This window comes from Solea senegalensis, linkage group LG4, assembly GCF_019176455.1.
Source record: "Solea senegalensis isolate Sse05_10M linkage group LG4, IFAPA_SoseM_1, whole genome shotgun sequence".
In the NCBI taxonomy this organism is placed as follows: domain Eukaryota; kingdom Metazoa; phylum Chordata; class Actinopteri; order Pleuronectiformes; family Soleidae; genus Solea; species Solea senegalensis.
Window position 1 is genome coordinate 14,085,795 of NC_058024.1, and position 26,493 is coordinate 14,112,287.

The 26,493-nt window shown below is 38.6% G+C and overlaps 1 protein-coding gene across 1 annotated transcript; it reads left to right on the top strand.

Moving 5' to 3' along the window:
- mtmr14 (myotubularin related protein 14) lies at positions 1-26,290 on the top strand. Its single transcript, XM_044023517.1, has 19 exons — positions 1-831; positions 1,401-1,549; positions 4,965-5,073; positions 5,932-6,007; positions 7,025-7,079; positions 7,330-7,452; positions 9,101-9,174; positions 10,760-10,830; positions 11,242-11,316; positions 11,642-11,708; positions 12,820-12,905; positions 13,328-13,404; positions 14,859-14,895; positions 15,956-16,026; positions 16,146-16,204; positions 18,968-19,100; positions 20,379-20,552; positions 21,447-21,653; positions 22,377-26,290. Exons 1-19 carry the CDS (start codon positions 694-696, stop codon positions 22,555-22,557), a joined length of 1,962 nt encoding a protein of 653 aa, XP_043879452.1. The 5' UTR covers positions 1-693; the 3' UTR covers positions 22,558-26,290.
- The last annotated feature ends 203 nt before the right edge of the window (positions 26,291-26,493 follow it).

The window sequence follows — 26,493 nt, forward strand, 5'->3', positions numbered from 1 at the left end:
TACTGCCTGCTGTACTCGCAGCCTGGATTGCAACACAGCTGTCTACTGTCGGAGCTCTCCGCCTCTTCCAACACACACTCCCGTGTAAGGTGGTGCAGCGTCGGGACTAAAGCCTATGCATTATTTTAAATCCTTCACTGCCGTGGCCGTGGCCACCGATGCGACATGAAGACGTGACATTGAGGAAACGTGAGCAGGCCGGGAAAGATCCTGGAGCTTTCCTGACCACAGCTGACTGGAGGTCGGTGAGCTGGTGTCAGGAGGAAAGCCGGACTCCGCATTCCCACAGTAGTGATGTGGTGGAGGACTAAAATAGTCTGAAACTGTGTCGGCTTAACCCTTGAAGGTTCTGGGTCAGTGGATACGAACAACGCCGCGGTGGAACGCTGGAGTAGTGTGTTTGCTCGCCGTGCTAACTCAGTAGCAGCAGCAGCCGCAGCAGCCGCCGCCGCGGTGTGAGAGGCTGGCTGTGCGAGCTGGCTAACGGCTTCTGTGTGGAGAGTGCTGCAGCTCGCCGGTGCCCTGAATTCAGGAAGAGCCCCCGGCTCCGGCCCCCTCAAGCGGGCAGTCAGGAAGAAGCTGCCTGGGAAGGGATGGCCTGGTCGGTCTTCCCGATCCACAGGTCAAGGCTCTGCGGTGTTTGAAGGAGGTCGAGTTCGGCTAGAGGCCACCGCCGCCGCGGGTCGAGGCGCTATGATGGCCGCATCCTCTTGCTCCCCGGCCAGTGGATTCACGGGGCCGGGGCTGTCGGTCAGAAGGAGCGAGGAAATAGCGGATTTGATAGATTTGTTTTCCAAGATGCAGTACAGAGCAAAGGAAGTCACTCCCCGGGTAAGATTTGTCTCATTACTTTATGTTAACAATCAGCTATTAAACATCACATGATCTAATGTCACAATGTTTTCATATACACAGGTGTGTTGCATGCATCTTTGCAGGGCTCCAGGGCAAAATGGATCTGGGGGGCCCTACATTGATCACACACCTTCCAGAAAAACACAACACCAGTCAAAACATTGAAAATGATGTCCCGTCTCATCAGCCCTTCATGCACTATTAACCTGCAAAGAACCTAGTTTTACTTGATCGAAAGAGACAATGAAACATAATCTTTTGTTTGAAATGACTTAGCCGTTATGATATTTTAAAGCTTTTGGTAGTAACAAGACCGACACAAATTAACGATTAACACATTAAACTTTATTATCACATGAACCATTTGGTTCTGCCTTGAATGTCTTGTTTGCAGTTAGTGTAGGAACTAAACTCGACTAGATGCTCTTATTTACCTTTTGAACTGTAGTTAATGAGATTATGTTGAATTATGTTTTCAAAGTGTGTGCTGTTGCTCAATCGTCAAGATAACTGCTGACATAATATTTGTTATTGTCTTTCCTCAGGTGGAGGTGATTGAGAAGCGTTGTCTGGAGTTGTTTGCTAGAGATTACAAGTACAGTGTCATCCATAACGCCAATGGAGAAGTGTGTGGCCATTACCCCCGGCAGATTGTTTTCCTGGAGTATGAATGTGCAGACACTGAGAGTGACAGGTAATCTCTCTCCCACTCTGGCTGTCAAATCATTTTCTGATACAAAGTCCACTCCACTCAGTTACCTATTACTTGTTGTTTGTTTTGTTGCTCCTTTAATCATACTCACCTCACTTTGGTGTAGGGAGCAAAGATCAGCCTCCATCTCTGACCTCTGTGTTACATCCACTGAGCAGAGGGGTGAAGTAACAGATCTGTCACATGATATATTTTTTTCAGAGCATTGACTCAGTAAATCCATGTCTCTACTGATGGTAAATACAGATACACTAATGTCCTCTAGAGTGCTGTAAAAGGAAGATGTTCTGTAGTAGAAGGATTCACAATGAGTATTCACTTACACTGTTGGCTGACAAATCAATATTATGATAAAACTTAAATCTTGCTTCATCTATTGAAGAGCTGTTCCCTTCTTTCCTCGTATATTAACATGCTGTATTGTTTGATGATTGATTTTGTCTCCCTATCTCTCCTTGTTAATCCCTTACTGTCATCTTTTGCTATATTTCCATCATGATACGGTTCGGTTTGGTACACTACGGTACAGTTTGGAACGTAAAGCCATGGGTCAGGCTTGCGTTTTGACTGAGAACAGTACCTTCACCTGGTAAGCAGGGTGTGGGAGGTGCCTGACGTAGGGGTGTGCGATATATATTGTCTACAATGGTATCTTAATTGTTGTTTTAATGATGTGTGAAATTACAATATCTAGTATGTCGAAATCATTTTGCAAGAACCAATCAAAACATGCTTTTTTGAGAGGCCACACATTCACTGCATGATCAAGCCTCATATGACTGTGGCGCATGCGCATTGGGAACACATGCCGTGTCTTCACAACAAACCAAGCTTATGTAGCTGCATGTATGGCTGAATTTAAACATGAGTGAAGAAACGGCGCCAGCAGACAAAACACAAACTCTACCAGCCTCGGAATCGACGTTGTTAGATTTAATAGCTAAACGTGGATCGTCCGCACTTGCATGGAGGTGGTTTTGCTTCAAAAACACTGATGTCACTCAAAATAATTTGTTTCACCATCTGTGAATTAACCACTGCACAGAATATGAAGAATATAATCGGCAGTCAGCGTTCGACCACGATCAGCCAGCTAAGGTACAGACAAGAAAACACTCCCATCAAACTTTGGCAGCAGATAAATGTGTGTCCACATTCTCATGTTAATGCCTTGTATTATATATATTGTTTACTTAAGGGGGAAGTGACGGTTTAAAATGCTCTCATGATAGTTTTTGTTGGTCGTTGTGGAACAGACATTTTTTTCTGGTCAATATTATCGTTAACATCTAATATGCTATTAACAAGAGCAAGGGGGTACAACAGGCCTTTTGATGCTTTTACAAACACATTTTTGAGGATTACAAAATATCGCAAATTATCGTTATCGGCAAAATCCCCAAAAATATCAGGATATTGATTTTCATCAATATCTCACACCCCTAGCCTGACGGCCCTGTACATGGTGACAACAATGGACAATGACATCGAACACGACACAACAGACAAAAATGAAGGACATTCAGCAGCTATTTTTTTTTCCTGCCCGGTTGTAGCAGTTTGTCTCAACAAGACGTCAAGCTTTGTATCAGAATAGACTGCAGGCGTTTGGCTCTACTTACATAAGGATATTCACACCGATTGCAAAGGAGTGACGCTTTTCTGTGGACTGATCAGCTGACTGTCATGGGTGGAGCTACCCTGACCGTACCATACCATTTTACTCTGGTACCACAAGGGAAGGGTGCCAGACAATGGAACGGTTGGGGCAAGTTATTTTGCTAGTCTTCCTAATAGAAATGCAAAAACAAACTTACCATACTGTACCAAACTGCTCTGCTCGGTGGAAAAACAGCTTTTGAGCCTGGTTCTACCACATGAGTTTTTTTGTCTCTCCACTGACACCAACGGTTTGCTCATTGTGTGAACAGTTGGGCTTCTCTTTTTTTCCTTGCATTACCAGGCAAATGGCTTGTATTATTTGATTAGGCTTGATTGGACTGTTAAGCACTTTTGTTTTTGAATACAGTTTATTATTATTATTGTTATTATTATTATTGTTATTATTATTATTATTATTATTATTATTATTATTATTGTTATTATAATAATAAAAGAGAGTAGAATTTCAGCGATAAGGAAATCCTTGTGGTGAAAATCCCCTCTGCTGGTTGCCTGGGCCTGTGTCTGCACTTATGAGCAATAATAAGCAATCAAACATGCTACCTGGATTAAGGGCTGGGTGATAAATCAGTACCAGAATATATATTCCAAATATCATAATATATTCTTAAATATCAATAAAACAGAGGTTCAACACCTGGAGCACAAGTGTTTTCCTCTGTGACATAATATCACAGAGACTGATTTGAAACATTTACAACGTAAACATATTTTTGGCTTTATTGCTCTGCCATGAGAGGAGAATTTTCAATTGAAATTGAAATTGAATTGAATTGAAAAAGAAACATGTGTGCTTTTACTCGCAGCTTTCATAACTGCAAGATAAAACATAACCAGACGCTTTTTACACATTTCAGGAACTAAAACTTCTAGATCGGTTTGTCAGTTAAGTGTTGATTACTTAAAAGTGTATTATTTAACTTATTTAACTCTTCATATAAGCCATTCCCAAATTTAATAGTGCTGGGGCTCACTTTGAAATCTGAAAATCCTCTGAGGTCCTCACACAAATCTTGAATCATGACTCTGATCAAAACAACAGACTAGGATCAATAATTCCCATATATGTTATTGTTTTCACGTGAACATGGAGTAGAAAGTTCAATTCAAATTAGTAATCAGTCCACTTCACTTTATTTCTGAACTTGCATGTCTTTCATCACCTGCATGTGTACCAGCTGCGCTCCATGTCTTATTTGAAAAGTTTCACTTAAATGCCGAATTATTCATCAACATAAATAACAATTTACCAAATTAACTTTTAGTGCAAATACTGAAGTATTAGGGCTGTATGCTGACTGACTGACAATTAAAACGTATTTATTTATTTTTAATTACCTTTCACGGCCCATCACAGCCAACTAGGGGGCCGTTTGAGAATCATTGCTTTATATGATAATATATGAGTGTTCTTGGGAAATAAGTGGCAGTGAAATAAACAGTCCAATCATTTATATGATTACTGAAGTGAGTGTGAGTCAGTCCAAATTGTGGCCGAGGTTTAATTATCCCACTTAACTATAACCTACGTAAGAAGAAAAGAATAGTTGTTTATTTTTGGGGCAGTGCTCTTTCAGTTGTTGCTACAGTGTGTAATTACTGGTTAACACTAAATGATATCAAGTGCTTTGTGATTAAATTGTCCCTGTAACATTCTAAATTAGATTTTAATAGGCTGTCTAATGGACAATGATGATGTGGTTTTTGTGTCCAGGTTTGAGAGCACAGTACAGATCAGTAAGCTGCAAGACCTTGTGAACCGGAGTAAGCTGGCTCGCTGCAGAGGGCGGTTTGTCTGCCCCGTCATCCTCTACAACGGCAAGGTATTGCTTCAACACTGTATACTCTGCACTCTCCTATTAGGGGTTATCACTTACATTTAACTTTAATTTTAAGTATTAAAAGACATTTTCCAGATACACCTATTAACTAGTATGTAAAACACTTCAGCTCAGACTAAACACAACAAAGCTATAGAAGCCCTGGACAGGAAGTGAGGATTTTCTTACTTTTTCTTTTCACCTCCATTCTCTGTTTTACATTACAGAATAAAATAATCAAATGAATAACAATAACGTGAATGTTAGGTGACTGACCAAAGCTGACTGCAGGAAAGTGGTGAACAATATTGAAAACTATCCTGCACTTCTTTGGCATTTTGTAATCTTCGGTTAGATGTATATTGTGATGTTTTGATTTATGCTATCTTTATTCTTAGTTACTTGTATACTTTATTTGACATCTTCCCTCATTTTGTATGAAGTGATGGCAAGATCTTGAATATAATACATTTAATGGCAGATTCATTTTCCATTCTATTTTGTTCACTCCATCTTTTCCATAGATGTCATCTCTACTGTCTCTTCTACTTTAGAAAACAAGAAATGAATACATAGAATCTTAACTTTAACAAGTAACCTTTGTAACTCAGATTTGCACGATGTTATAAGACTGTACTCAAATAAAGAACTGAAACCCACTGTAACCACCGCTAAACTTAGCTCAAATGAGAAACACCTCCACCAGACACCTTCTCTTAGAACTAAACCTTCTGATTTTCTATAGCCACCACACTTCTCCTTTCTCAATGTGGATGGACAGGTGGCAAAAAATGGATTACTGTTTGATGGTATGGGCAGTAAAACCCCACCGTCTGACTCTGAATCTCTTCCTCACTGCAGCATATTTGCCGGTCATCCACTCTGGCGGGCTGGGGGGAACTGTACGGACGCACGGGTTACAACTACATCTTTTCAGGTACCCCCACACACACACACCCAACCCCCACACACACACACACGTGTAAATTTAGCAACTTCAGTCGCAACTTGAGGGGAAGTTGTGGCTCACTTATTTTCCATGGGGGTGTATTTATTCATTTATTTTTGAGTTTCATGTGACCTGTAATAGATGCAGCAATTGTCAGACAAATGTCAACATTTTTCCATCTCGGACATGATGTTCCCATGAGCAGATGAGAGTACAAATTTTAAGAAGTTTGCATAATGAGATTATCCTGGTGATTTTCCATTATCTGGATGAAAGTGGAAAATTGTTTATACATTATGTGTGTGACTTGTGTACGTACACTGCTAATGATTTATTTTGAAGTTCCAAAAGGGAGAACCTGCATTTTTCCAGTCATTTTGGGACATCGTGGTGTAGTCATTAATCTTGTTTTTCTTTGAAAAGTGTTCGTCATAAAAATGCATGTAGGAACTGGCCAGATTATTAAAATGTGTTCCATGTTGTGCCAAATTTATGCCCCCAAAAATAATTGAGATTAGAGCTGAAACAATTAATCAATTAATAAATTAATCAACAACTTTTTTGATAATCGATTAATCAGTTTGAAGCTTTTTTTATGATTAAAACAAGATGTCTGCTTCTTAAATGTGAGTATTTTCTTAATTTCTTAACAATGACATTTGAGAACACCATAATTTCCTGGTTTGACAAACGGCGATCAACATTTTTTAAGGTTTTCTGATATTTTATGGACAATTAATCGAGAAAATAATTGACAGGTTAATCAATTATGAAAATAATCGTTGGGTGCAGCTCTAATTGAAATCATGAAACTACAGTCAGGCTGTGGTGTGTGTTTCTGTTTTGATAAAATTATATACATTACATGATTGTCATTCCAAAAATACTTTATACATGAACTAAATCCCATTAGTCCCTCATGTATATTTTGTTTTTAACTTGTAACATGTTTTCATGTTCGAAAATGTGTTGGTCATGTTTGTGATCATTTTGTGTGCTTTGTAGGGGGCAATGATGACACAGAATCAGAGGAGGTTCCAGAGGATGAGAATGCCGTCAGGTAATCGGATCACTTTAACAAGATTAGTGTCTCGTGAACACCAGACACCAGTTTATCTGGGAGTGTGACACTCATTACTTGTGATGATATTAAAGAAATCAGTGAATGTTCTCAGCGGAGGTGTTTGAAAACTGATTTCTTATCCGTTTTTTAAAAGTGAGACATTGACCAAAAAAAAAAAACAAGTTTCTGCCACTTCTAAATGAAGACACACATACACACTGTCTGACACACTCCTCTGTGTCCTCAGGAACGGGGACTCTCAGCTCTTTGACAAGGTTCGAGGCCACGACATTAAGCTGCTGCGTTACCTCTCGGTTCGCTACATCTGCGACCTGATGGTGGAGAACAAGAAGGTTAAGTTTGGCCTAAAGTAAGGAACAGTATTCACATTCCGGTTGTTATTTAGGTCACTGTTTGCGGTGGACTTTGTAGAAAGAGGCCACATGGAAGGCATTTGACCACTGACTCTGCAGATTTCTGCAGCTTTTGCCTTTAACTGAGTTAGGAGAGGTTTTGTGTGCAGTGTGCTATTTTAAATAACACAAGGCCTCAGGCCTGCTTATAATACCATACTGTCTATGTTGAGGGCTTATTCACTGTGGATGCTGGTGGCAGTTGTAAGATTACACGTGGTACAGATGTTACAGGACCTATTATGGGCAATTACTTGCATACAGATTCTTTTTTTGACTGAAAATCCATGATAGATTAAATAAGAGCATGCAACATGACAAGACAAACCAAAAAATGATGGAAAGCCACAATATGAAATATGATGTCAGTAGAGCAGTTATACTGTGGTGTTAGGGCTTTAACAAACAGTTATTTTATTATGTATTACTCTGTTGATTATTTTCTTGATTATTGATGAGTTGTTTGGTCATAAATGGTGCAAAAGTTTGATCATTATAAAATAAACCTCAAACTGTCATGAATCAATTATCAAAATTGTTATTCTAAACTTTATTTGTATTGATCCCTCGTTTTATTGTGATTAAGGAATAAAATAGTACTTTAATTATTGTTGTTGAATAAGTGCCCAGCCCTGGTCAACCCAGGTCTTTTGAGTTTTCAAAATGAACATAATCTGAATAAATTTGTTACATTCAAATCTACATAAATAGAAAATAATAGAATAGAATGAATAATTTAAACATTCACAGTGTCGATTAAGTTAGAATTAAGTTTAATTAAGTTAGACCCCTGGTTAATGACATCAGCTGAAGCAGGTTGGGAGTTATAAATACAGTACAAACTGCAAAAGAGCGATTTCAGTCATCTCGTAGAGATAAATTATTGTCCAGCGAAGACGACTGTAAAAGCACAGAACAGATGAGTGAGCTAGAAAAGAACCGCACATAGACACAGATGGATGATGGTGCATGTAATTCAAGGCAGGATTTCAAAGCTACACCGCAGTCAGAGTTTTGCCAAAGAGAAGGGTGACACTCCACAACACTTCCTGGAAATCTTGTGGACAGATTAAATTAGGCAGTGCTATATATGGTGTTAACTGTTCACTGCATACCAACGTGAAAACATCATCCAATAAAAAGTGCAGAGGAGGGAGCATCATGGTTTCAAGCTTTGCTGCCTTTTATCCTGAACAGCTCTGACTGAGTGTAAACCGAAGTCCTGACTTTATCAGTGTGTTTACAAGTGAAGCTGCAGAAGCTCATTTTGGAACCGTGGTCATAAATTCCTCCTGGTTGTTGGACACGTCTGATCCGCTGCTACTGGGAGAGCTTGTTTTTTCAGGTCACTGCTGCTAAATGACCTGTTATTAAATCCAAGAGTATAGAATGTGGGTTTGATACGCATGATACTAATTATCAAAAATGGAATTGTTTATGAGATCAGATCTCACGTTATAACTTGCTTAAATTGCAGAAACCCAGGTTTATTCCAAACTGCTATATATAATTAAAACATGCAGACAAATGACAAAATGAGCTTTTTGTGTCATTCTGGATATGTGCCAAAATGTTAACTAATGCTGTGTCTTACTGTCCGTGCAGTGTGACATCCTCTGAGAAGGCAGACAAGGCCCAACGCTATGCAGACTTCACCTTGCTCTCTGTGCCTTATCCAGGTAATTAGCCACAACTAATTGGTGTTTTTTTTTACTACACCAGCTACATGATTGTCAGTCTGTCTGTATGTGTACATTGGCGGGCTTCTAACAAAAAACCACATCCTCTTTTTTAATTTTGCTGTGGGGTTCAGTGTTTTGATCTGCGGTTGCTTCAGTTGGTCAGGTCTAACCAGCTTGACCATTGTTTTAGGCATATTCCAAGATGACAATATAGGTATTCTGCAGGCTCAATTTGTGAAAGACTGGTCAAGGGAGCAGGCGTCATCATTTTCATTCATGGATTGTCCACCACAGAGTCCAGACCAGACCTTAACCCCACTGAGTAACTTTGGGATTTTTTTGAAAAGACATAACACAGAGGCCAAACTCTCCCATCATAAAGATCTTGGTGAAAAACTGTGGATTGGAATAACTGTGACATAGCAGAGAGTAATGAGAGTCTGTTTTTTTGAATGACATGTCCCATTATTTACAGTATATATTCCATCTGTCCACACCACTTATCCATTGTTTTGGGTCCATGTGCAGCTATTTACACTTGGTTACAGTAAAACTACATTTCTTTGATCTGTATACTCAGAGAAAACCCAAATAATAAGTTAAAAACTACTAACTGATATAGTTCTCAGACATTCAGAATATGGTTGAGGAAAGGGGAAAAGAAAACCTTCTGCTGGTTGTTTTGGCTTTTTTCTCAGTCTCTCTGCTCTCTGACTTAAGTGTTGTGACATTACAACCATGTGATCTCCTGAGGCTCAGGAAGACAAAAGAAGAACTGTACAAGACCAGTCTATGTAAAATCTCAAGCCCTTATTTTTGCTTTCATCAGAGAGGTTATTAGGTTATCCCCATTAAAAAAAAAAAAGACCCTGCAACAAACAAACACAAAATAGTGTTTTTATTAAATTTACAAAATGCCCAGCTTAGAATATGCTCTTACATTTAATTTCTTACATTTAAAAACATGCAAAGTGTTTAAACACATTTGTATTTACAGATATCACCAAAAACTACTAAAACAGTTGCAACACCATGCATCCACCACTGTCATCATACAATTTAATGTAACTGTGATAATATTCTCCTCTGTCTCAGAAAAACGCTGAAATGAAATCTAACCTCAATATGTTGGTGTAAAGTCTTCTCCTCTTTGTTATTTGGAGACGTTAGTTTGGAGTTTGATGTTTAATGACAATTGTTAATATGACTGCAACTAATGATTATTTTCATAATCGATTAATCTGTCAATTATTTTCTCGATTGATCTTTTGGTCCATAAAATATCAGAAAACCTTAAAAAATGTTGATTGGTGTTCGTCAAACCTGGATATGAGGATGTTCTCAAATGTCTTGTTTTGTCCACAAACCAAAATGATTCATTTTTAATGATGTATCTGTTATTCAGAGCAATGAAATGCAGAAAATATTCACATTTAAGATTTATTTTAATCATGAAAAAAGCTTTGAACCGATTAAGCGATTATCAATATAGTTGTCGATTAATTTAGTAATCGATTAATAATCGATTAATCGATGAATTGTTTCAGCTCTAATTGTTAACCTTCACATTGTCTTTGTTCAGGGTGTGAGTTTTTTAAGGACTACAAAGACAGAGACTACACAGCCGAGGGTCTGGTGTTCAACTGGAATCAGGTACAGTGAGCTTATGTGGAAGTACTGATGCAATTTCTATTATCCACTCAGCCCTGCTAAACAATAATCAGCTTATCACAGTTTAGTAGTGGTCAGTGGTCATCCAGGTGGATGTGGAGAACTTACTATAATTAAGATTAGTCTAAATGGAAGAAATATGAACTCAAGTATCCTGAAAGTGGTTCTACTGAATGTACAGTAGACATTGTTTTGGCGTTATTGATCAGTAGTTCAAATCAAGTAAATCAAGTGATCTTCGAGAGAAAGACACTTTTGCACCGTCATCCTCTTTTGTTATTATATTTATTTAGCTTTTTGAATTATTATTAGTCGGAAGTATGTAAGAATGTAAGTGATGGATGATTGACAGTTTGTCTCTGTGTTATCTGATGACACTGTGTTCTTTGACAGGATTATGTGGACGCTCCCTTGACAATCCCTGTGTGCTTTACTCAGAACTTGAATATTGACTGGGCCCAATACCAGGTTACTACCTCTTCTTACTATTTGTGGTGTATTAGTGCCATCTGTTGTTTAACCTGCAAATTGCTCTAGTTGTTATTCAGAAGCACTTATGCCGCAGTACATATAATATAGCAGCAGTCTAATACTGACATTCACATTCATAGTGACTTATGTTGGAAACCCAGTCACAGTGACTTTACCTAAAATCAAAAAATACTACTTTGAGCTGGATATATTGAATGTCTGGAAATACTTTAAATGTCTGCTGCTATAATCAACACAAATATTTAATCTGGTTGATTTGCCTCACTTTTCACTGCTGTGTGTTTGTTTTTGTGTTGATCAGTCATGGGACCTGGTGGAGCAGACCCAAAACTACCTGAAGCTGCTACTCCACATCATCAACAGTGATGGTAGGTGGTGTTTGTGTTGTGGGTGTAGGATTGTAACACGTCCATTAGCACATGCACATGTAGTCTTCACTGCAGGCAGATTTGGGGCTGCAGGCTGATGTCCTCCATGTGTATCTGACCATTCTTTATCTCTAAATTGTTCAACCTGGAGCAGGAATTCGTTTTTCTTGTGTGCAGACATTTTTTAGTACAATCCTGCTCAGCTATCAGTGTTTGTTGAAAATGAAACCTCATCAGATTGGTGGTCATGGCAATTATGAACTGGACCTTGCGTCAACAAATAGTAAAAAAAAGCTTGATCGCATGAGTGATGTAATTGGTCATTTCAGTTATGAAGCTAACAAAATGCATATATCAAAGAAACACTGTGGTAATGGTTTATTTACCTCCATCACACTGAGTATTTATCTTGTTGAGAATTGAGAATTTTGCACTTCTGACTTCCCAGTTACATCATCTCATTTTCTGTTTTTGTCTTAGTTTTTAAACTTGATTCATTCATTCATGCATGTTAATGAAGATTTGTGGTGAGTGAATCAAGCATCTGTGTCTGGTTGACACACAAGAACAGGAGATTGGCAGTATGAATGTGCACCTGATAAATGATGTAGTGCAGCCATGTGACGGCAGAAAAACCCTCCGTGACATCAACCATCAACATGAACTGTGAACATGGCAGTTAACTGCAATTTTAAAGACTCCCAGTTCTTATCTTGGTCTTTGAGATCACAAGATACCATACTTGGAAGAGAGGGTGAAGCTGGCGAAGAACAGATGGGCGGTGCTCACCAAGAGCACAAGGACCATGGGTGAAGGACACCTGAAGCTGGTGATTGAGATCATAAACTCAGGGAAATGATCGTTGACGTTACATATGGGCTGACGCAAACTGACGTCTTTAACTTAGCAAGTTTCAGGCGCTTCCATATTGGCCTGACTTTCCACACATGGAGTCTATTTTTATATACAGTTTATTGAACTGAGGCTGTTTGTGGGCAAAGGAAGGATATACCCAGTGTTATAATGGCATTTTTAATGAAGTGCTTTGACATCTTTTCATAACGCATGTATGATTCTTTGGAAATGATGTAGGTGTTGTGTGTCATTCCAGATGAAAGTGGCCTCCTGGTGCACTGCATATCAGGCTGGGACCGGACTCCTCTGTTCGTTTCCCTCCTCAGGCTCTCCCTGTGGGCAGTATGTTCCTTTTCTTCTCCTCCTTTAACTTTGTTTTAATCTCCTCTCGTCTCCCCCGGTGCGTGTCCTCATGACACACGGTCACCTGGAAACTCATTTGGCTCTTCCAACATTCATTAGTGACTTTAGTAATCCCATCAGCCTTGGCCCCCACTCTTCTCATTCATTATATTTCAAACATGTGCTTTAATTAGCCTCTTCTGTATTCACCACATTTATTAAAAATAGAACTCCCATGCCCTAAGTGTGCAGCCTTTTTCTCAAGACGTGGCGTGCATACTCAAAGCTCGCAAATAATCACACGCTGCACTTGTGCAGTGCTTTTCATACAGAATGGGAAATGAAGTTTGGTTGTGTAGAGCCACATGACATGTCATGATAATTAGACTCTGGTGCAAATGTTTTTTCATGTCTTGCTTCAGGATGGTGCGGTTCATGCCAGCCTGGAGCCAGCTGAGATTCTGTATCTGACCATCGCATACGACTGGTTCCTCTTCGGGTAAAAATAATGATAATCCTCCTAATTTCATGACTCGCATGAGCTGCATAAGATGGCATAAATATTTCATTAGTGCATTTGCAAATGCCATCTTGTTTTAGATGCACTGTGTTAGTTATTGTTGGTAATGTTTGTGAAAACTAGGCAAACGACTGCACTGAGATAATCTGCTTCCTGTTTACCCCAGCAGGTGCAGTGAACCAGAATGCTTCTCAAATTTATTAGACCACCTGTCATAAAAACATGAATATTTTAGAAGTCTTTCAAAAAGTTGATTAAAACAAGTATTTATTTGGCAAATAATAAACTGAATTCTCCTTTTTATATCCAAATTTGAGCCGGCTCACTGGGCTTCTCTGAGAAATTAACCAAGCATAAATATTCAACCACTAAAACAAATGTTTCTGTTCAGAAATGCAAGTAAATAACTAGAATTTGACATCTTAATCAAGAAATAATTATTTGTTTTGCTTTTTTGTGAAACAGTAAATAGAAAATTCTTAGCATTTCTTAGCATTAAAAATATTAACCATAACAGAAACATTCAAAATGATTTTGATTGTTACCGATACTGTTTATTTAGGGCAGCTGTGGCTTTGGGTGATGGTCTCATAAATTCGTGAAGCACTGTACGTTTTCAGGTGTGTTGACATGATAATTCAGACATAGATTGTTTTAGCTTGTAAACTGTTTTGAAGTGAAAATGCAGAAGTGTGGATGTAGCCTGACTCACCGTGTTAGCGGCCAAATCCTTTAATTTCCTCTAACAACAAAAAAACAAACAAACCCACAGGAGACACAGACATTTGTCAAATATATATAGTGTGCCACATCTCCATTTGTTTATTTATTAATGTTTAATACTGCTGTATATTACCTTTATTTTATGAGTCTATTCCATAGAACCTTTTCTGTGCTGTTGATGAGATTCTTTTATTGTTTTTAATGTTGTCGTTGTGCTTTGGCGCCATGCATGAATGTTGTACCAATAAAGCTTATTGAAATTAGATATTGAATTAAGAGCGAGAACAAGGAATGAGTTGGATGAAGTAGAGGAAACAACATTCCTTCAGGGAATCATCTGATCTTATTTGTACTCATTTCTCCACCAGTGATGTGGATAAAATGTTACTAATGTTCCACGACAGTGAAATATTGCATTCGAATATTTGAATAGGAGAAACAACGGCTTGTTTCTCATCAGTAGCACAGACCTGTCAGTCATTTCTCAGGGACTGTTTTCAGTATTCAGCCGTCACATTTAGTTTTTATTAAAGGTTGAAATGAAAACCGGTCTTTAAATGCCAGTTGTAGGAATTCCAATTAATGTTAAAAAAGAAATTGCAAAATGCATGTGAGCATGGACAACAGAAAACTTGGTTGTATAGTTTCTAGACTAAAATCCATTGCAGCTGCGGTATGTAATTTATTTATTTCTCTGTTTCTGATTCCAGTCACATGCTGCCAGATCGACTCTCCAAAGGGGAGGAGGTGAGTTTATCTCCAACTCAAGTTTATCTGTTCCTTTCTATAATGATAGAACTTTCACTTGAAATGATACAAATATTATATAATATAACAATGATGAAGCAACTGGAATCATAATAATGATAATAATGATAAGAAGAAGAACAATACAGTGTGTGTTCAAATACAGTGATGTATCAAGTCAAGTGGCACTAATGTTTTTTTTTGAAAAGTGACTGAACAGAAAAGTGGTGTGAAGCGAGATAAATATTTTCTCGATTCATGTTGAAGATGAGTTTTTTACAAAGGATATTTATCGTCCTGTCATTATTATTCTAAAGATACTTAAGCATATTATCCATCTGCACCTGTGAAGACATGACGAAGCACACAGTTATTTTATTAGTTAATTTTTAACGTCATAAAGCCTGGTGAAATCCAAAGACATGTAGTTTATCACACGTCTGGTCTTGCATGTTGGACTTAACTAAGAATGATCCTTACAAATGATTGTGTTGTCCATTAATACAGCATAAAGTACATGATTAAGTTTGAACGATTTAGTTCTATTCTTTCCATACCACGCTGCTTGCCTGTTTTATGATGCGCAACATAATCTTCAGAAAGAAGATCAAAGCTTTGCACACTAAATACTGTGCAATTTAGCTTCAAGTCATTCAAAATGAATTGGGCTCTTTCTTTGTAGACAGAACAGCAGGTGATTCTGAATGTTGCTGCTAGTATGGAGATCAGTACATGAGAATGTAAAATAAAAAAATCAAAAATCAGATAATGACTGCTCAGATATTGCAGGGGGCCTCCTGTTGCCATGCAGACCACTGCACTTAATTTGGAAAGAAGCTGTAATTTCTTGTGAAGCAGGGTTTATTTTAGACCAACATTTCTCTTTCCCTCACAGAGGGAGTCATGTATTAGAGAAGAAGCAGAGTGTGTCAGGAGAGAACAGCAACATGTCATCTTATTTTGTTTAAGCTGCAGCTGCAGTGTGTTCCTCTCTGACTTCACTTGCCCTTCACAGCTAAGTGAGACAGAGTTCATGCTTTACATCTTCTTCCTCCTGCAGATTTTCTTCTTTTGCTTCAATTTTTTGAAGCACATTGTCTCAGAGAAGTTCTCTGCTGTTAGGAAACAGAGGTGTGTACCCCCCATTTTCTTTCTTTCCTCTCCCTTTGTGTAATATACGGCATCCTGTCTTATCTACCTTCTTTTGATCCATCCGATGTTTCTTCATCATATATTCTTTTTCCCTACAGAAGGAAGAATTCCCACTTCAAAGACAGTGATTTCACTGTGGAAGATCTCTGCCAGTTAAGTAAGTCAGTGCGTCTCATAACGGAGTCTGTACATGGCCTCTCTGACAGACCTTTGATGGATGCAGCTTATTTAGTACAGAATTTATTCATGTATGCCGTAGTTTAACTGTGATGTCAGCACTGCTTTGTACCTGATGTTGTAAAGAGTTTTTTTCTTCTTAAAATGTTTTATTTTCAGTTCTTAACAAAAATTCAGTTTAATGTGTAAATGGAGAGAAATGGTTGAGGTGGAGAAAAGAATGTAGTTGTTCTTTTTTGAAAAGCCATTCACCCTGATAGCCTGTTTTTTCCACTCAGTCTAGTTAGTTATCCATTAGACAGTTGACTCAAACAATATACGAAAAGCGGCAACATATATCATAAACTCATTAGTAAACGTAACATAAATAAAAGGTAATGTTGATTTTCCAAACATGAGCTAATATTTTTTTCCATCTATGCCGTGAAACAGCAATCACAGATTTGTGGATTTGTTTTGATGGATGTCCTGTGTGAACAGGCCCATAATAATGTGTTGCTCGTCATTCATTCCAGTCTGACGACACACACACACGGCTCCACCGTCTCACTCGGTGTATCTGAAATAATTGGGTAGTGGAATAGCCTACATATTTACTGCCTTTTTAACATCGTACTTCTGAATCAGTCTACCTAATTACACGCTACACAATGACCTAAATATGATAAGCATTGTAAATAAAAGTTATGTTTATGTTTGTCCAAACATTAAATTCCTTTGAGTGTACTGTGGTTACAGGACTGATGCTGATAGTAGAGTAGGGTTCAGGAGTGGGACAGCAGCAGATGATTTTGCTATTCCAGAGATGATGGTTCTTTAGGGGGTGCTTTTCTCAGCAGGGATGCTGATTACGGCACAACCCCAGCTTCTTGCTACAACAGTGACCAATCAGTAATACACTCGGAACTGCTTGGGGCATAGAAGTTGTTTGTTGCATCAAGGGCTACAACTAACAATTATTTTCATAATTTCTCTTTACTGTTGCCTAGTTCTTGCTCATTGTGTGAACTGTTGGTCTGCATATGTTCTTTGCCTTACTAGGCAAGACTTAATATTTGATTTGTCTGCTAAGCACTTTGTAAAATTTGTTAAGAAAAGTGCTATACAGATAAAGTTTATTATTATTTTAATCGATTGAAAGAAGTTGACCTGTGTTTCCGAAACCTGGAAATGATGTTTACAAATGTCTTGTTTTGTTTACTAACCAAAATTATTCAGTTTTAATTATTTCTTTGTTATAGGGAGCAAAGCAACCAGAAAATATTCTCATTTAGTCAGAAAGCTGGTTTCAGTTATTGAAAAACAATCAAAAAACAATCAAACTGATTGATCGATTATCAAAATAGTTTTAATAATCGATTCATCGAACATTTGTTGCGGCCCGAGTTGCATCTTTTAAAGGAAATCAATCACTTGCGTTGTATTACACGTACCCCGTGTTTTCCTCCTGACCTCCTTGCATTTGATGTTAGATAATTCTAAAACTTGTGTAGGAAGAATGTTAAATTTGTCATTATTTACATTATCCAACCCAGGGTTGAGTTATTTATTTTCTTTGTTGACGTACTTGTGGGTGTGTGATGAGCTCCCGCCTCTTGTTTCTTGTCTGATGCAATGATGAATAACAAAGGTTGTGAGTGCTGCGAGCGCTCTGTATCAGGCAGAGACAAAGCAGTGAGAGTCTGGGCGATAACACAGCTGCTCTCATGCCTTTTTGAAAAGTTTCAAGGTATGCAAAACATCTTGCGTCACCAGCCTTCGTGTCTGTAGGCAGTAAACCTTCAGTATAGTCTTGAGTATTACTTGTTAATATATGGGTTTATGTAACTACTTTCAGTTTCACAAGTATAAATGGCTTCTCTTGAACTCTTTTATGTAACACTTTAATGTGGTAGTAATGGAGGATTATTTGGTGTTCATCATTTGATGAAGAGAACATTTGATTGGAAAAAGTTCAAGTTGTCTGTCTTGTGTAGTATTTTTGCATCTGTCCATTAGTGAGTATTGCTAAATTATTTTTTAGTAATGCAGTGAGAAGAAAGCCAATAACAGCAGAAATAATAAAATGATGCAATGTAAAAATATAAAATTTCACATGTGAATGTGCTGTTTGAGGAAATCCTTATTTATACTTACAGATTAACCACTTAGATGTGGGTGGCCAAATTGATAATGCCAATTAGAGTAGATTTTGCATGACCTAATTGGAAACTGTAGGAATGTAATCTCCATGAGTTCTGACGTTTATAAAAATGTCAGTTTCAAATTTCATAACTTGGGCTAATTATGTGAATTGCAGGAGGATTTAAGTTATTGTTTAAATAGGAAAGTTGTATTTATACATGAGTGAATGTGAATAATAATATTTACAAGACAAGATGACAAAATTTGTGAATTGATTTTGATACCCCTGTGCATGGCACTCTTGGAATAACAGTGGTGTCTTATACCAAGAGTCTTAGGATCAATATTTTGTTGAAATAAACTTTGGGTCACCAAAGAACAACGCCACATTGGCCTTGTGAACATTAAATTCAAGTCAGCATTGACAGAATTGTGTAGGCATACAACCAGTGGACCAGGATATACATGTTAAAACCTTAAATACATTTTGTCCTAACTTGTCATAACATAAATATACACCCAGCTCAATCATGTTGACTGAACACATAACTGCTCAGTTCATTACTGCTCAGCAATTTAATGTGGGAGCTGAACTAACATGGCTGTACTGTGTGGTCAGATACAGAGTCGAGGGATCGTGGCAGTGTGACGAGTCTGAGCAGCGAGTTTTCCCTCATTACTGAGGAGGTGGGTGGAAGCCTCAACAACGACTCTGTGGACCTGTTCTCCAGCCAGTCCCAGGCCTCCAGCTGGTCAGTATTGCAGACACTATCCACAGATACACACACACTTTACTAAATGATACTGTTGGTTGTTTTGTTGTCACTGATTTGATATTATTTTTCTTGTGGATAATAACCAAGTATGTTAAACAGCAGATTTATTTATATTGTAAGTTGGAAAAGCTTAATATAGTTTACACTAACTGGGTCCAACTTATTCACATGTTCCTAGTTTCACATTTCTGATATGTCAAAGAAAATACACAATGTGTGGGTTTCCGTCAGTTATGTTATGTAGCGTTCTATACCATCAAATGTTAAAAAGCAAAACAAGAAGACTAGTGCAAATTGAATGCTTGCTGTTGGAAGAATCATCATTGTGCTCCTCCACCATTATACATGGAGTAATACAACACAGCAGATAGCAAGAGAGTAAATGTGAACTAAAATGGTTGCTATGGTGATCTGACACCAATCACCATATACATCTGCAGACAATCAAAACTGGAACATCTGTGTGGATTTTATAGGTCAACACTGGCCGCTTTAATCACATTTTAAAATAATAAATAATAATACAAATATTATAAATAAAAAATATTATAAATGTAAAATTTGGATGAATGAAATATAGTTGGAAATATAATGATTATAGTTTGTGGAAACAGTGTGACAGCTTTTTGATATAAAAAAAAGCTGTGGCTGTTTCAAAATGTATTTCATTCATTTATCTATCATTACATAATTAAATCAACTTTAACCAAATAATCAAAATATGATGTAAAAAAAAAAGAGCATTTAAAAGAATCAAACCCGCCTACCTCACCGGCCTTAAAGTGACAAATCAAAGTATAATTAAAAATAATAATGACATCATATAAATAGTCAGTATAATGTGGACTCCAAAATATATGCTGTGTTTTACAAATTAATTTTCATGGCTGCAACACACAGCAAGTGAGCAATGGTTTCTTAGGTGTTAATGGTGTTAAAGTGGCTAACACAGTGCATTGCTGAATGATGAGTGGATGAATTTGAGATATGTTCAGCCTTAATTGCAGTTGCCTCGCTGATTTCATCCAAATGAGGGAAATGAATGAGCCTTTTTAAGAAGCAGAGTGGAATATTGTCACGTGATCCAGGTCGGCCTAAATAAACTAGAATCAGTATAGTCACATATTTTACTTTCCTTCATTCCGTTATTATGTTTGCACTTCCAACATCATCAGTCATTTACATCAGTAACAGTTAGTGTTGCAGATCCTCCTCCTCCTCCTCTGTTGATGATGCATCCATATCTCTTCTCAGGAGAAAAGGCATCACCTCCTCCCCTCAGATGGTTGTTTGGAATAAGAACCCTCTGGACGAACACCTCTCCCATCCACTAAATGAGGCCAGGTCTTCTGGCTCCTCCTCCTCCAACCAATCAGACCCCGCTGTCACACGCACTGGCAGCAGCCCGTTGGCTGTTCCTGGCAGGAGGTGAGGGACCTGAAGCCACTTCCTGCGGCGCTTCAACCTAGCTGTCATGTTTTTATACACACACTTGCTCCGTGTTAATTTAAATGATCACCAGAGGTACAGCGAAAGATTGAGAGTAACTCAACAGAGACTCTGATCTAAAACTCTTTCTTTCTTTCTTTCTTTCTCTCCTTCTTTCTTTCTGTTACTTTGCCTCTGCATTTATCACTATTTCATAATGACTCATCTCTTGCTCCATCTTAATCTAATTTTTAAAAGACAAAATTGCAAAAACTGTCTGAAGTATATGAGAGTAGAGATACTTTTTGAAATTGACTGAATATTTTTCATACTCATGTCGCAGCAGATGTAGTTAGATACATGCATTTTCTTAATTGAGCAAAATAAATAAACGTAAAGAAAAAATATTTGTAGAGTGCAAATTGTCAAATTGCGAATAAATCTGCCTCCTGTGAAAAGTTCGTAGCTGACTGCTCAGCCTATTTACACCTCTGTATTTAACTTTTTTGTTCCACTGTGCATCTAGAATAAAAAAATATAAGAAAAACAAATATAAACAAGAAAGTTGCTGCTTAATCATCTGGGCAGCCTCAAGGTTCAGTTAGCACAGGTCATTATGGAGTACGGTCACACTGAGCAACAGGAGATGTCTCAGGTCCACGCTGATTCAGCTGAACTCTTACCCCGCTTCTCTTTCTCGTTTGTTTACTCTGCTCGTGCCCTGCTGTGATGTTTTGTTTCGCTGCTCAGGTGGAGCTAGTTGGGAAATATTGAAGAGAGAAGTGGTTTGAAGATTGATGTCTGCGCTTAAAAGCAATACAATTTCAGGGAGCTACAGGTCCATCACCATGGTAACCCTAGTAACACTATTTTTTCTACTTACCTGTCTTTCAGGTTAGCAGCGGAGTACCCCAGGTCAAGTTCCTCCCTTTCCACAGAGTATGGCAGTTGGCAGATAGTTTCTGGTTGTGGGAGCATCCATGACCATGCTCACTTCCCACCCCAACTGGCCTCGGCCTCCTCCAACTTATCAGCTGTTGCTGCTGCCTATGACTCCCCTCTGCCCTTCAGCTTCAGGGACGAAGGACCCAGTGGGAGAATGTAAGTATATCTGTGTATTATTAATATCAGTTGTGAAAACAATCAGGGATCATTATATGATATTTGGATGAATAATGATCAACAATTTGATGAGATTGTGTGAGGCTCAGATGCTGTTTTCACAGACATTCACAACATAATAGAGATGACTCATGTTATGGAGATCAGCTCAGTGCACGTCTCTGACAGCATTAAGCAAATGTAAAGGACATCTCTTTACGTGTGAAAATGTAATACAAGTCATCAACGAAGGTTTCTCTGTCATGGACCTTGTCATTTTGCAGTCTGATCACCGTGTCTCCACGGAGGTGTAGAGAGCAGTAGATGATGGATGAGGAGAATCAAGAGAGATGAATTTTCCTTCTCCTACTCTCTGCTCCCAGTAGGCGATACATTTTAATTTCCACTTCATGTGACTGCCAAACTGAGAGTGTCCCACTAGTACTTTAGAGTCGGAAAACGCAAATAACATCTATCCATCTGTATCTGGAGAGACGAGAGAGAAGCAGACAGTTGGTGGTGATGATGATGATGATGTGAGCTCTGTGATGTTTTATTCTGGAATTCTTTGTGCTCCAAGTGATCTTCATCCAAACTGCCTGCCGCCATCTTATGATTTATTTTGTTGCTAATTCATATTTTACAATCCTGTCAAAAAAAGGATTTCCTTTTCCTAAACCTTTCCTTTCCGTCTTCTCATTCCACGCTCCATTTCCTCTCCAGGTGTCCCTTCCCCTCTGAGCGTCAGGCCCGTTTGGAGGCAGTGCGGGAAGTCTTTCTGGCAGCCTACAGCTCCACTGTGGGCCTTAAGTCGTCAGCACCGAGTCCCTCTGGCGCCATCTCTGGTCTGCTGGAGCAGTTCGCCCGTGGGGTCGGCCTCCGAGGCACTAACGCCATCGTCTGAACCCTCTCAATGTGACTTCGGACCCCGCCCTCCTGCTTCCATCCATCCACATCGATTCAGCATGTCTGGACTTCAGTACAATAAAGTGCCAAATAGCTCTGTCCAATTCAGGGGTGAAAGCATTTTATTTTTTACATCTTTTCGGATTTTTCCATGTTCTGGATTTTATATTTTTCTCTGCTACTCCAGCTTCCTCTGGATTTTTATTTTTCCATGTTGATATCGTCTGTCACATTCAGGGAGAGAAATGTTTTCAGCCACAGTATCAAAAAGGGATTGTGCAAGGGCTTTCTGGCTGTTGAAAAGTAAATGGCTGAAAACACAGGGTCTGTACCCTTTACTGGCAGAATATATAAAGGATTCCTTCTTACTCTGTTCTTCCTTAATGTCTTCATACATTTTTAATCCTTAAAGTGTCTCTGCAGAGAGATGGCGCAGATGTCCCGTGTAGTGGAAGTGATCTGTTTTTTTTTTTTTTTAATAATACTCTTGTTTTGTGCTGCTATTCTTTACTGATCCAAGCACAGGAAGTTTCTTAAGTTCAGGTGGATGTTGAAGGCGAGATCAACAAAGCACTTAATGTGTTCAAGTCTCCGTTTAAACTGTAATTTGGTAACTACGATTGATTCTTAGTATGGGATTCTAATTCCACTGTAATAGTGAGTTCAACACCGTTTTGGCATGTTTCTACTACGTGGTCCTGGCGCGACTCGCTTTGGCATGGCACGGTTATTTTGCTTTTCCATAGTACGTGGTACTTTTTTTTAGTACCTGCTCTGGTTCCAAGCGAGCTGAGCCGATACTATGTGACGTCGTCAGACTGCTGGCCACTGATTGGTCAGAGTTTCGTCACAGGACGAGTCTTGAGCAAGACGTCCGTCACAAGAATCAAACCAAACAATGCCAAATTGTAGATCAGTTAAAAAGACTTAAAAATCCTGAAAACTGAATCCTTTGATCGCGAACGATGAGACGCATCACATCCCCTGCCGCTCCAGTGACTGTGTCGAACGAAACCTTTTTAATGAACTGATTCTAATGATTCAGTTACACTGAAAACAACTGCTTTACAAGTAACCTATAAAACAAAGTCACGGCGGTTTTATGCAGCTGTGCAGTGATGACTCTGCCCACGTTGAGGAGGTACTACATTGTAATGGAAAACCAACCGAACCGGTCGTGCCGAGCCAAGGCGAGGTGTAGCGGGACCATGTAGTGGAAAAGCGGCAAAAGCAATTTTTTTTGTGTTGCATTTCTTGCATGACTGCGGTTGTTGGATCATTTTGTGATACACAAGTAAACACAAGCTGTGACTACTTGGCAGGGGAGGTCATGCTAGAGCTAACTACATTCTTAGTAAATTACGGCCAACATATGTAGTAAGTGTTTGGCCAACAATTTGAATCTCACAACATATTTACAACACAGATTTACTGATAGTCCAGTGTCTCGTGTGATGGTCTTGGCGGGGGGAGGGGGGGTCTGACTAGATCATCGTACATGTGAAATGTGTAATCGCGTAATCAAACATAAGAAACAGGAATCTAAGTAAAGCGAGGAGATAAAGCGCAGAACATACCTCCTGACCTCACTTGTTTATTATACTCATGTGCATATCCACGTGTCTCTTCATGTTCTCCAGTAGCACTGACAGGGTAGCATAAGAGGGTGTGGAGAGTGAATCCAAATGTGAATCCGTGTGCTCTCGTGATGAACTCCAGTGAAGTGAGGTCTGCCTAAGATTTCTGCCTGCTCATGATCACACTCGCATGTTATGCAAAAAAAAAAAAGACAAAAACATGTGTGCCTTGTTTCAGGTCACACTCAGACACACATTTCTGACTTGGACTCCTTTTGGGTAGATCCACACTTTTTTTTTTTCTTTTTTTTGGATGATTAGTCTGATGGTTTTGATGGCTGCTGTACCTCAGGACTGTTGTTGTGCCTTTGTTATTTTCAGTAACGATGGGAAATGGACCTCTGCTTTATCTGGTCACGTTCCAAGTGTACTTCTGTGTTTAAAATGGTTTTTTACACGCTTGAAGGGGGCTTCCTGTTGATCAGTGACAACAGCGCTGCAGCTCTACCTTTGTACGCGTGCTTTTTGAGGTTTCCCTGTGATCGCTGTCTTGGTCGCGAGACGAGTGAAGTCTTCGTCATGAGTCTTAAAGACGCATGTTGATGACGTGACATAGTCAACAGAACCGTTTGCTCCCAGACGTGTGAGAAACAAGGAGGTTTTCATTATCTTTGAAAATCACCGTATTTTATCAAAATTTAATTTGATTATTAGAAGGGAATTTAGGAAATGGATTTCTAAACTTTGTTTATGAGTCTCGGGATAGAGTGAGAGTGAGGGTGTGATCAGCCTAGAATATTGCTAGATGAGCTGTTTTTGAATTGAACACCTCACTGCTCATTAGTTATTGTTTATCTAGTCTGTTAAAGCCATACACAAATTAAATGTAGACGGTGCGCTTCTAAAACTGTACTATAATTATAAGGAACTATTGACAAGTTAACCCAGCAGTTCACACATCCAGGTTGATTGGATAAAACACAAAACTACCACACAGTGGGAGATTATCCGGGACAGACAGACGCTTTTTTAACAGCACAAGAACGTCCACAACATTTGGGCAGGACATTCACACACACACAGACTTGCTATGAATTAGCCATGTTCACATATTTTGGTCTCATTTGGACGATATCCCATCTGGAAACTGTCCGTCGCTTTTTGTGTCCTTCGGTCAATTTCAGGGACATGAAAATGTCAACTTTGTGTCTAAATGTGGTACAAACAGGTGATTATTCAATTCCGTAAATTTTAAGTCCAGTCATACACAGGTCTTTGTTTATTTAGTCATGTTAGCTGGGGTTAGCCCCTTTCTTTCAGTCAGTACTCCATGTTCAGATAATCTGATCTGATCATTTCCTAAATTGTACATTTCTTTGGTAGATTTTGGCGTTCTGCTTTGCTACACAAGGCCAAAGTCGTCTTTTCTCAGTCCCACATAGAACATTTGGTCAGAGCTGTTTTAAAGCCTCACAAGTTTCCATCAATTTTTATTTATTTATTTCGTATTTGATTTGTACGACCATGTGTATAGTCGCTTTGCATGGATTGTTTGAATGGTTTAATTTTTCTCCAATTTTACTAACTGCTGATCAATCTGTCCAGGTTCATCTGAGACCAAACAGTCCCTTCAGGTTTTAGGCTTTTTTAAAAGCTATTTTTTATTCCTCACTTCGGATCTAGACATTATTTCAGATCATTTTCTTTTAATTGTAATTGGACCCCATTACCACATAAGAGACAGTCACTGAATAGCAGCCATCCAATCACATAAACACCTTGTTCATATTGTTGCAAGAGGTCATCAAAGAATCTAAAGCTAAATTACTTTTCATATAATCTTGTTTAGTTTGGACTTTTTCACTCACTGGATTTGCATGACATGTTCAAGTGTATCTCGGTTGTGAAATGTTATAATTTTATTTTTATTTGTTTTACCGATTTGCTTTTTATTTCAGAATATTTTATTGAAATGCTGCATTGCACTTGTCTGTATGTTCTGTGTAAAGACTTTTATTTGTACTATCAATGCATTTCTAATTCATTCTACCTGTTTTTGTTATAAATTGTGCTTAATTCATTGGCAGGCAGCAGGATATAATGAAAGGTGAACTGGGCAGCAGGTGACAGTGAATAAAGGAAAAAAAGAACACATGCTGTGACTTGCTTTGTTTTAAGTTATTTGCTTTCATTTTGGAGTTGAAGATTGCCCATTTAGTGCACATCTATTCTGAATTCTAACCCCAAATCAATCACTTTGAATATGAGAGTGAGTAAGATAGAGCTAATGAGTACTAGCATAGGTCACTTTTGTGATTTCTCTCCGAGGTTAACCCTTCTGTTACCAATCCTGCCGT

What these genes read in the sequence shown, in the direction of transcription:
- mtmr14 (XM_044023517.1), top strand. Translation starts at nt 694, where the DNA reads ATGATGGCCGCATCCTCTTGCTCCCCGGCCAGTGGATTCACGGGGCCG. An exon ending in TCATCCTCTACAACGGCAAG is followed by an intron (nt 5,074 to 5,931) that starts GTATTGCTTCAA and finishes TCCTCACTGCAG; the next exon opens with CATATTTGCCGGTCATCCAC. An exon ending in CAGTCCCAGGCCTCCAGCTG is followed by an intron (nt 19,101 to 20,378) that starts GTCAGTATTGCA and finishes ATCTCTTCTCAG; the next exon opens with GAGAAAAGGCATCACCTCCT.